This window comes from Sinocyclocheilus anshuiensis, unplaced genomic scaffold (genome assembly GCF_001515605.1).
Source record: "Sinocyclocheilus anshuiensis isolate Anshui unplaced genomic scaffold, SAMN03320099.WGS_v1.1 scaffold305, whole genome shotgun sequence".
NCBI lineage: Eukaryota > Metazoa > Chordata > Actinopteri > Cypriniformes > Cyprinidae > Sinocyclocheilus > Sinocyclocheilus anshuiensis.
The window spans coordinates 477161-489107 of NW_015540850.1; the positions used below are offsets into that span (position 1 = coordinate 477161).

Here is an 11947-nt window from a genome sequence, read left to right on the forward strand (position 1 = left end):
AGAAGAACATTAGAAGTGATTAATGTGGACTAAAATTTATGGTTTTGTACACCTCATTTGCTTGGGATACAGGATAAAGTCCATACAGTCTGGATAAGTTGCCGGGTAAGTTCATTACAATCCTGCAGTTAAACTTAATGTATTTCTTACATAATGTTGGTACGGACACAAGAGTCCATGCAGATGTACGGTGGGAATGTATAAAACAGCTGCCATCATGTGATGACCCTCTATTGTTCGTTTTTTTCACTCCAAGTTTTTTATTCGTTCCAAGAATCTCATATTGTAAACTGGCCAAATCTGGACTGGCCAAGCTTCACTTTACAGAACGAAAAGAAGGATAACTTTAACAGAGTGTACGTTTATTAGACGAATACTGATGCTCCATAAATCTAGCATCACAGAAGAGCATGGTGGATCATTTTTTTTCTTATTGTTTTCTTTTTTTCACTGCTAAAATCAGGAATTGGAAATGTTGTAAGCTGAATTTGAATGCCAAATGACGTGTTGGAGTATATTCCCTAACCGTTAGGCACAGTTGTATATCACATCTAACATTTTGTCCCTTAGCCGATAAGCAAATAGCCCTAAATTAAGGTAATTGTGACTTTTTATGAAGCAATTTGAACATTTTTCGGACATATAAACTCAAAATTGTGAAATAAACTTAGAATTGCAAGATATAAACTCACAATTCTAAGAAGAAAATCTGCATTGTGAGATATAAACCTGCAATTGCAAGGGAAAAAATAAACTCAGGATTTAGAGAAAAAAGTCAGAATTGTGAAATATAATTTCAGAATTTTGAGATGTAAACTCGGAATTGTGAGAAAAAGTCATATCTCACAATTCTGTGTTTGTTTCTAATAAAAATAAATAAATAAAAAGGAAATTGCAAGTTTTTATCTCGCAATTCATTCCGTAGCGGAAATAGGCTTCCATACAAATTTCCTTTAATAAAGATAAACTTAACATCAACATAAAAAGCATTCGCACACCCATTTTACTTTTGTAATGTGCCGTATTTCTGGCTGAAACAGTATATTCAATAACAAACATTAAGGGCAGGGCTTGATTTTATTTATCAAATTAGAATTTGAAAAGTGGTTTCTATATGACAGAAGGGGAGGGGCTGAAAACTAAGAGGACTTGATGATGTCATCAGAATAAAAACTTGCTTCAGACGCCAAGCAAGCTCTTATGTTTTGATTAACAATTACAAACTAAAGTAAAAATCTATACCACTGGCCCGACTGACAAGTAGAAGAAAAAAAACATTGAGCCCTGAATAAGCAATGAATCATACACAATAATACCAGGAAAGTGCATTAAGTAAATAGGCTCAATTATGATTTCTTGTTGACTTTAAACAACAATACAGCACCCCATTGGTATCCATTCTTTCTCCGTGCCCTTCGGCACAGTGCTCTATACTTACAAACATGCGCAGATGGCGGGCACACACCAGACCAATGGAGCCGTTCTGCTCAGGACCACAAACAACCAGCAGGGTGGGCTGCTTTTTACTCAGGGAGCTCAAAGGAAAAGCCTGGAAAGAGACAGGGGGAGAGAGAGAGAGACAGATCAACAGAGAGGGCGACATCTCATTTCAGTCCTATCTGCATTTGCAGAGGTAATGTTCATCAGAATAACCCAGCAACAGTTGCAACAACAGTAAAGAGCTGTGGAGACATTGCCACAGGATGCAGCCTTAACACATTTTCTGACAGGTTTCTAAACTGGACCAGTGCTGTTCAGATTTTCCGAAGCGTGTACACACTCACAAAACTAAGTCTTTAAAGGTGAGGCGTGTAATTTCTGTTAATAAACAGAACTGAATTGTTTTCAAATAGGTTTCCATCTGCTATTGGTCAGCCAAACAGATAGCCACGCCCCAAATGCACGCCATTGGTTGAGCTGTTGCTATGCCTGGCTGGTTGTGAAATATAAACAAACAACGTTTTGATAGAACCACAGAGAAAGTGTTTATTCTCTTACTCTCTTTAGGGAAATCGAACTACAAATGTCTTATAGTCATCTACGCATATGCTGGAATTGAAGATTGAAGTATTTTAAATATATATATATATATATATATATATATATATATATATATTAATAACATGCAATTTGTTTTATTAAAAGTCTTTGCAGTCAAGTTGGAAATATATTTGTTACTCATTCACCTGATGAGTATCTTGCCATAAAGATGACGTTATGAACAGACGAATGAAGTAAAAACAAAAGGTAATGTGCATGTTATATTCATCTCCAATTAACCGCCGCTGAAATATGGACCGCGGCACAAGCGTGGGCGTAATTGCAGACTTCCGAGAAAGAGAGGAAGCCAGACGCTAATGAAGCTAATGGCACTTTGGAGAGAAATTATCAGCTGACATGGATGTTCCATTAGCGAGCTGATGAAGTTTAGATTACATTATCATCGCTGGTTCTCTTAGTCACAGCGCCGGGTGAACAAGAGTTGAATGCATGTCTGAGTGTGGAAAATTTATGTCTGTCTCCATCTGTTGTCATTTTAAGTGGAATCAGAGTAGGAAATGTTCCTATTGGCCAAAAGTGAGCTTGTCAATGAAGTTGATTATGGGCAGTGTTTGGGAGTAACTAACTAAAGGTAGCAAAGCTGTGACTGTAGCTGTTTTTCAAAATGGTTAAAATTGTATTTTGAAAAGTGGTTTCTATGTGACCAGAGGGGAGGGGCTAAAAACTAAGAGGGCTTGATGATGTCATCAGAAAGAAAACTTGTTTCGGGGGCGAAGCAAACTGTTATGTTTTGATGAACAAAGTCTAACTCTTCAAGCACTTGAATGGACAAATATACACAAAATTATTTCAAAACGCCTGTCTTTGTGAGTATCCTTGCAAACAGTCAGTAAACAGTTAATAGTAAAAAGACTAAACGTTTAAAAAGTCTATTTTTTATTCCTTTTGAATAATGTGCAATAAATCATACACAGTAATACCAGAAAAGTGTATTAAGAAAGTAAATGGGCTCAATTAAGATTTCATTTTGAATTTACAAAGTGCAACGTAAATGATTATCTGATTTGCACAACCCTGCAGAGAATCCTTTTGTATTTTTTTACAAAAAGTATTGTGAAAAAAAAAAATTCTGTCAAATATTTTTCTTGGTCACTTCAGTTTCAAAATTACTTTTGCGACACTGCTAATAGTTGCACTGTAATTTTATTGCATCGTTAGACATGGTTGTATCTATGAGGTGTCTCAATATGCTCCCTGGTTAAAATAGTATACTGTGCAGGAAACCCTTTCTAGAGCTTTCCCATTGCCAAAATCAAGTGCACTACCAAGAAATTCCCAGAATGCACCATAAAACCCGTTAACATAATCAGCTAATGATAATGATAAAAAAAAAAAAAAAAGACTTCAGAAAGATACCACTCATGGTGTTATTCAGCAGTATTCTTGATAAGTACCAATTGCTGGTTGGGTTATTAGTTTCTCAAAATTTCATGGATTGAGGCCCATGCTAGTGCTCAAAATTGTGTTCACGGTAAACGGTCCAGAATAATTCCTAAACATTCAACCTTGTGATACTGACAATCAATTCACATGAAGCTCTATGAAATAACATCCATTCCCTTTGTCTGTGTTCTGTCCATTTCTTCTTCTCTGGAAAATTACATGGAATGGAGTGTTCCTGAGAGCCGTAGCCATTGGATGCATTGTTCATTTCTTTTACAGGTCTGCTGCAGCTGTGCTGGAATCCTCCGTTGTGTCAACTCCTGCCAGGACTCTGGAGATCGCCGCTCTGATCTGCTCCTGTTCGGAGCCACTGAACCCCTAGATTTCACTTCCATGCTTCCAGCAAATGAGCTCTCTAGAGAGGGTCTTGACTAATTGCTCTTGAACTTTTTACCCTCAACCTGACACACATTAACACCAGAGCTATGTTTAATTTAGAATTGAATTGAGAATGCTTTTTAAATTTAAATTTGCAAACAGGATGCAGAATGTGAATTTAAGGCAGCAGAATTAAAGTACAAAGAAATGTCATATAATGATAAAAGGACAAACCAAGGATAAACTAAATTATACTTACCAACACACAACATGTCCGAACCAGATACAGTGTAATTTGTTCTGTCTACATTTACTTGATGTGAAACTGTTGCGTATGCGATGTCGAGTAAAGAGATTTCACAGTGGGCGGGGCTCCTCAGAGTGGCAAAGTGTTACCATTGTTGAAGAAAACTAAATGAAAACGTAATAAAATAAAATTAATTAAAATAAAACTGCATAACTGGACAAAAAAATGTAATGGCACCATTTATTAACTGACAGCCCTAAAATACTAAAACTACATACAATTCTACAATTCTATGTACATACAATACATACAAAAAAAAAACAACAATAGAGGAAAAACAAATACTGACAACTAAACTAAACAGACAAATTAAAAATAAACTGAAAATAAAAAGTAAATTAAAAATGCAGAACTATAAAATGGACACAGAGAACTGTTCAGTTAGAAAAAAATCTTTATAATAAAAATCAGTCAGTTTTTTTTTGTATTATTCTCAAAATGCAATGATTTTTAAATGATACCAGTTCTGAAAACACGTTAACTTTGGCAGTCCTAAAATGGTAAAATTAAAATGTAGAAAAATTCTAAAAAAAACAAAAAAACTAATACTGAAATAAAACTAACAATGATAGAGTGAAAACTAACAAAAACTGACAATGAAACTAAAAAGATTAATTATAAATAAAATAGAAATAAAAACTATATTAAAAGTATAATAACTGGTGTAGTGCTGCAAAAATCACAGCCTGCTTGTCAAAGTCATACTTGGTTAGGACATGGTTTAACCCAAACCCTAATCTACACTTGAAAGAAAACATTTAGCATTTAAAAAAAAAAATGTTTTATTAATTTATGATTTTATTCCTTTTTTTTTTCATTTATTCTGTCTTATCATGTAGTCATGGGAAAATACAGAGAGAAAATACAGAGAGATCACAGACAGTGTTGTACGAGAGGTAATGTCAGTCTGCATGTTTCACTCAAAACACAAAGAACGTTTCATGAGCCATGATGATAAAAATAACTTCCTGATATCTAAAGCAGGGAATGATCACAGACATCAGCCTTGACGTAGCTCAACACCAAAGCACTGGTTTGAGATGTAGACGGATGACGTTGATCTTGGCAACCACTGCGGTGAATAGTTTGGTTGTGAAATCACAATGTGGTAAAATACAACCAAAAAGATTTCGTCCCCCCCTCACACACACACACAAGCGTACTGATGTAATGCTTGTCTCAGAGCTACTGGCCGGCGTGATTTCTTTAGCTGCAATTTATGGCGACCTCACAGAGGTCACAGCACAGGAAGTTTTGTTTGACGCTAACCGTAGCAGCTGCTGGTGACCGGGAGCCTTGGAGGGGCGGAAGGTTCAGTTTGTAAAACGCTTCTTAACAAGGGTTGAAAATTCACACAAGCCAAATCAGGAAACAATTTGGGGCTTTAACCGACTCTCAGGTAGGTCAAGAGGAGCCCTGCGCTGCCTGTCAGCCTGACTGAATCCAGATGGATGGTGACCGCAATAGTCTGGTTTGAGTTGGCCTGGCTCTATCGCAACCCTCAGGCCGCCCTAAGACGTAAGGCCCGAGACCGCCCGACTGCAGCCCGGCCACAGACGAAAGACTTTCAACGCCTTCAATGACGGTGCATTGGATTTGTCACAAGGGATTTTTAAGGAGAAGTCAAAGTGCAATTTGGAGGTGAATGAACCAGACTGGTGCTGATTTTAGTGCTCAAGGCAAGATATAACATGACCCCTCAAAAAAAGCTAAATCACCTTTTTTGTAACCCTTTTGTATGGAAGCCTATTTCTGCCTTAGACTAAAAATATATAAATAAATAAAAACAATAAAAAAATAATTGCTATTGTATTTCTTATATATATATATAGTGTGTGTGTGAATATATATATACACACTATATTTCTCAAAATTTTGGCTTTCTACAAATAGTAGAGTTGTCCCCAAAAAGTTATCTCTATGTGACTTCATATTTCAATTCATATTTTTTTAAGAAGTATTACTTTCTGCGACTCATAATTGTTACATTTCTTATAATTGTGACAATTTCTCATTATCACAAATTTATATCTTAGAAACTGTGAATCCACCTCACAAAGTGACTTCATATTTCACAAGTGCACCTTTGTTCTCAGAACTGAAAACGTTTCTCATAATTCTGGCTTTTTGAGACTTAATTGCGACATTTCTTGTAAGTGCACATTTATATCTCAGAAATTCTGACTACATCTCGCAGTGTGACTTCATATTTCGCAATTACGACTTTTTTCCTCAGAACTGCAACTATTTCACATAATCGTCACTTTTTTGCAACATTTCTTAAAATTGCAAATTTTGATATCTTAGTAATTGTAACTTTATATCCCACAAGGTTACTTCATATTTTACAGTTTAGGTTTTTTTTTTTTATAGATTTGCAACTGTTATAATTCATAATTACGACTTTTTGCAACTCATTGTGACATAATTGTGACTATTTCTCGTAATTGCAAATTTATATCTCAGAGATTGTGGCTATACAGTAACTCACGATGTGAATTAATATTTCACAATTGAGGCTTTTTCATAGATTTGCAACTATTTATTATAATTACGACTTTTTGTAACTCCTAATTGTGACATTTCCTATCCACCTTTTTCTTCAATGTGGAAGTAAGCCTATGGGTTCATTAGCCGTTAGAGGGAAATAACGAGAAGAATAACAACGTGCAGTAAACGGTAAAACTGTTTGCACTACAAACCAGTGTGCTCATAATTAAGATAATATATTAAAATAATATGTTAAGACACACCAATTTTCAATATCAAGCAGCAAATGGAGCGGTTCTGTACAGATAAAAATAGCTGGACCCGCTAGACCCATAGAATTTACAAATGGCCGCGCCCATTTTTACGGCAAGAAAAAGGTGGATAATTGCGACTATTTCTCGTAACTGCAAATTTATGTCTTAAAGATTTTGGCTTTATACAGTCTCTCACAATGTGAATTAATATTTCACAATTGCAACTTTTTACTCAATACTGCAACTACTTCGCATAATTACGTTTTGTAACTTATAATTGCAATATTTCTTGTAATTGTGACTATTTCTCACAATTGCACATTTATATCTCAAAAATTGTCATTATATTACGTAACTGCAACTTTTAATCTCACAACATCACTTTGTTCTTCATAATTGCAAATTTGTCTTGTAATTGTGACTTCATATCTGACATTTACGACTTTATGTCTAACAGACCGATACGAAATCTTTTTTCGTTGTTGTCTGTTTTGAAGCGAAAGTGCCAGATTGCTATTCTGGATCATTCTTTAACCCCTTTTCATGAGAAAACCCCCAAAGCAGCAGATGCGGTCAAACCCTCTATACAGAAACAGCGAGATCAAAGATTTCCCGCTGTTTTCATCATCAAATGCAGCAGGGCCTCGTCTCTTTAGAGGATTGGTTGAAGTTCGGCAAATACCAACAGACGCTGGGAGCGGTAAATGCAGAGAGTTGTGTAAATCACAGCGATGCTTGTGTACAGTAAATACAGGATTAGATTCAGGATTAAGATATGTTAACTGCCACTTCACAATAGTGTAATTCGTGTTCACTTGTTGGACAAACCTTTGTGATGGCAATAGCGCAAGCATGGCCCCATATTTCAATCAGCTGCTGTTGTCCAAAGCGATAGTCCCTCAGGAGCTCCGTCTCAATGGTCGCCACCTCCGTTTTACTATAAAAGACAGACAAAGAGACAAAACGCATTGACACAGAGCTCATGACACGCATGGTATTAGCTTACTAGTTGGGACGATAAATAAATCATGCTTTATGTTTCGGCATGAATGCTAACAAGTGCCAAGATGGAAACTGGGTGGGTTTGATTACATGGAAACCAAGGACTGCAATACAGCACCTGACATTTACGTGTGTATTCTGAGCACATTGTATTAGACATGCCATCCATTCCAGGCATGGTGTCTCGCTGCCTAATGCCTGTTTAGCCACACTCAGAGCTTATGTTACGGGGAGTTTAAAGCGGGCTACAGGGAGCACAACGTAATTGTACAATACAGGCCCTTACTTCACGACTCAAACACGGGGAGCCTTTCAATAACCTACTGTATGGTCGTAACATCAGAGCCCCCTGCTGGAAGTACACAGAACTGGTGTCAGGATTACAACTCTAACCCTAACATTAATGCATTATTAATGAACATAAATTAATAAACAACACAGTATATTTAAATTACCATCAATCTAGATATATTTTATGCTAATAAATGCTGTAAAAACTGTTGATTGTTAATAAACAAATTAAATCTTATTTTAAAGTGCTACTGCTGCTTATTATTATATTTTCAAAGTATAAAAAAGTTGCGCACATCCCACAAACCAACACAGGGCTCAGGTGCAAGACAAAAGTCAAACTATAGCAAAAATACAAACGTATTGTCCGCACACTGATATAACTACTCCATAAAAATTATTTGTTGCAGCAATAATACAAACAATACATTTGTATTTTTGCTATATTATTATATTTTCAACATGAGAAAGCTTATATTATTTTCATAAGAAAGCTGCTCATATTTTTAACATAACAAAGGTAATAAAGTGTTGGGGAACAAAATCAGCCAAGGCACACAAAAAAAAAAAACCTTGTGAACACTGACTGAAAATTAAATAAAATATAAATAGGCCTATTAAAAAAGAAATGCTAAAATAACTAATGACTAACTAAAACAAGTTGAAGTACTAAAATGACTAAAAGTAAAATAAAGCTATATAAAATATATTTAAAAAATACAAAAGAATATAATATGAATAAAACAAAAATTTAAATGAAAACTGTAAATATACAAATTAAAGCTAATTCACAATATTAATAAAAACTCTAATAGTGCTATAATATTGTATAAATATAGTATAGTACAATAGTACTATAATGTGTTTTAGACACCTTTCTGTCTTGCTGATTTATTGTTGTATTTTTCCAGTATGTTTCCAAGACAACAGGTTCACTTGTATTGTGTCTGTTTTCTTTTATTGCTTTAGGCACCAGAATAACAGAGCAAAGAACCATTTATGAAAACGATTATACATTATTGAGTTCTCTCAACTGTATGCATGAAGTTCCCTGGTTGAATTATCCATTTCAATGCAAAGCAATTTTCTGTCACTATCTAGTTCTCACTATCGCTTCAGAAAAACTAATAATGAGTTTACTAACAAAAATAAAAAATAATGAGCTTGTTGTCTGCAAGGACTGTATGTTTTTTGATATTTTGGGAAAATTAAAAATAAGAGAAACAGTAAAGTCCATATTTATATTTCATACGATGGAGATCTCAAGTCTGTACTTCAGCAGTCATATTTTTGCCATTGGTCAACAGGTCACCAAGCGTTTACTCAGCTCTGATCATTGCCGTAACGCTCAACATGGGGTACTCCAGCTTTCTGGCATTTACCGTCTCCAATAGAGCTCCACAGCCGTCAAGCCGAGTTTGCAGGGGGAGATTTCCTGGCGTACTGTGACACACTGATATTTGTAAAGTTCAGCCGAGTCTAGCGCTTTTGATATTTCCATTCCCATCGACCTATTCAGGGAAGTCCTGACAACCATATATTTCCAAAGTTCTCTGAAAGGTTCCAGGGACAAGATAAAGCCCAGAAATCTCAAGCCTCAACCTTGTAATGTTTCCAGTATGTAGAAACGGTTTTTGGCCTGCAAAGAAAAGCTTCACTTAATATCTCTTGAGCATTAAAACAATTTCAATGCATCCCTGAGTCTTAAGTTAGGCTTCTTTGTAGTGGATCGACTGCAAAGAGCAAATCTCACCACTAGGGGACAGCGTGGCTCAGAGTGTTCGCCCAGCATCCAGATCACCCACGAGTCCAAATCACATTACATTATTAGGTCACTTAACATATATCAGCTCATCTACAGTCTTAGCAATTAAGGCTTCAAAAGGTTTTTTTGCAGTGATGCCACAGAATAACCATTTTGGTTCCTCTTTTGGAATATTTTAGTAAACAGTTCTTTATATTTTATCTTAGTGTGAATAATGTCTATAAAAAAAACCTAAAGAATCTTTTATGTAATGGAAAGTTTCTATCTACACCCTTAAAAATTTATTTTCCAAAAGGGGGTGTTCACAGTGATTCCATATAAGAACCATTTTTGGTTCCCTGACGAGGTTTTCAATGAATAACTCTTAAAGTTTGAAGAGCATTTTAATAATCTAATCTAATGAATATTTTTCCACTATAAAGAACCTTTTGTACAATGGAAAGCTTAGCCTATAAAGGTTCCAAAAGGAGGCCATAGAAGAACCATTTTGGGTTCCCCAAAGAACTTTGGGTGAACAGTTCTTAAAAGATCACTTTTTTAGTGTGAAGAACATTTTAAAAATCTAAATAACTTTTTGTAGAATCGAAAGGTTTCATAAAGGTTCTTCATCAAACCACAGATGTAAAGAACCTTTATTTTTAAGAGTGTACAAATGGGGGTTTTCACAACAATGCCACAGAAGAGCCATTTTTGGTTACCCAAAGAAACTTTAAGTGAACAGTTCTTAAAAGAACAATTTTTTTTCTCAGTGTGAAGAAACTTTTTCCACTATAAAGAACCTTATGTGCAATGGAGAGATTCCATGGTTGTTAAAGGTTCTTCAATGCAAATAAAGAACCAAAGTACCAGAGGCTCTAAAATTGACAACAGGTTTGTGTTAGCATCTCCCCCAGCATTGCTATTCCATAGGGCTAGGGCTAGGGCTAATTGTTGTTGATCGCCCTTACAGCAAATACACACATGAATGCACAGTCAAATGAACAACAGTATCAGCCCAGGCACCCGCCCCGAGTCTTCCTAATTTCCCCACAAGGAGCCGCGCTATCTGTGAGTCGCAAATTGTGCTGATCAGCTGTAATAACAACTCTGCTAATGAGGTTGTTTACCTCCAGTCCGCTAGCTTGCTCAACGGTTGAAACGGTTGTGCCTGTTTGCAAGAGAATGCATGGATGTTTGTGTTAAGCATAGCACAAAATGGGGGGTACTTCTCAATATCCTTTTGGTTACATTTTCCCTCTTTTTCTTCATTTTCAACCACTGTAATTACCTCAGCACACCACGACAACTAAATAACCACCTCTCTCGTTTAATTCAGTGGGCTTGTTACTTTTAGGGGACCAGCCGCTTTTGACAAGAATCCGGTTTACAACCCAATGTTCTCAGTGAGGACCGATTTAACAAAGGAAATGAGTGGGTGAAAGCGATATAAAAGAAAAGTAACGACTATGGAAAACAGGAGCGTACACTGCTATTTGCATAACTGCCAAACTTAGCGTACGGCCCCTCCGTGCTCCCAATAATGTGATAGACGGAGGGGTTATAGAGTGGGGGTGGATAGCCTTTTCGGCACGGCTGACATCTGTTACTTTATTCGGTACAAAATCATTTGCACACAGTGTCGCATGCACTTTTTAATGACAGATGATGAATATGCGACCTGGTGTGAACGCTGCTATGAGCATTTGCTTGCAATTTAATGAAACATTTGAAATTTGAAAAAATAGAAAAATTATGTAAGTGTCACTCTACAATCGTGGTGGCATTTCCATCTTTAATTATTTAATTATTTTATTGTTAAAATAAATGTAGAATTATATACACACATTTAATTATTTTATGCATATACAAATTTTAATTATTTTATTATTTTATAAAATTACTACAATGCTATGTGTAAACAAAATTATAAAAATTATAAATTAATAATGAACAAATTATGTAAATTATATATATATATATATATATACTAGTCAACATTTGAAGTGGATCAAAACCTTTCATCAAAGTTGTCCTAAA

At 35.6% G+C, this 11947-nt stretch overlaps 2 protein-coding genes across 2 annotated transcripts in view; one reads left to right on the plus strand and one right to left on the minus strand.

The window, feature by feature from the left end:
• The window catches only part of LOC107687719 (Rieske domain-containing protein), a 30404-nt gene extending 26123 nt beyond the window's left edge, over window positions 1–4281 (plus strand). The window contains exon 3 of the mRNA XM_016485166.1: window positions 3724–4281. Within this exon, the coding sequence (XP_016340652.1) occupies window positions 3724–3879 (156 nt within the window). The 3' untranslated portion in view covers window positions 3880–4281. The remainder of the gene's footprint in view (window positions 1–3723) is intronic.
• Window positions 1–11947, minus strand: part of yjefn3 (YjeF N-terminal domain containing 3) — a 38871-nt gene that overhangs the window by 3164 nt on the left and 23760 nt on the right. Inside the window, exons 2-3 of the mRNA XM_016485165.1 lie at window positions 7702–7810; window positions 1439–1549 (exon numbers count right to left, since the gene is read on the minus strand). Of these exons, the coding sequence (XP_016340651.1) occupies window positions 1439–1549; window positions 7702–7810 (220 nt within the window). The remainder of the gene's footprint in view (window positions 1–1438; window positions 1550–7701; window positions 7811–11947) is intronic.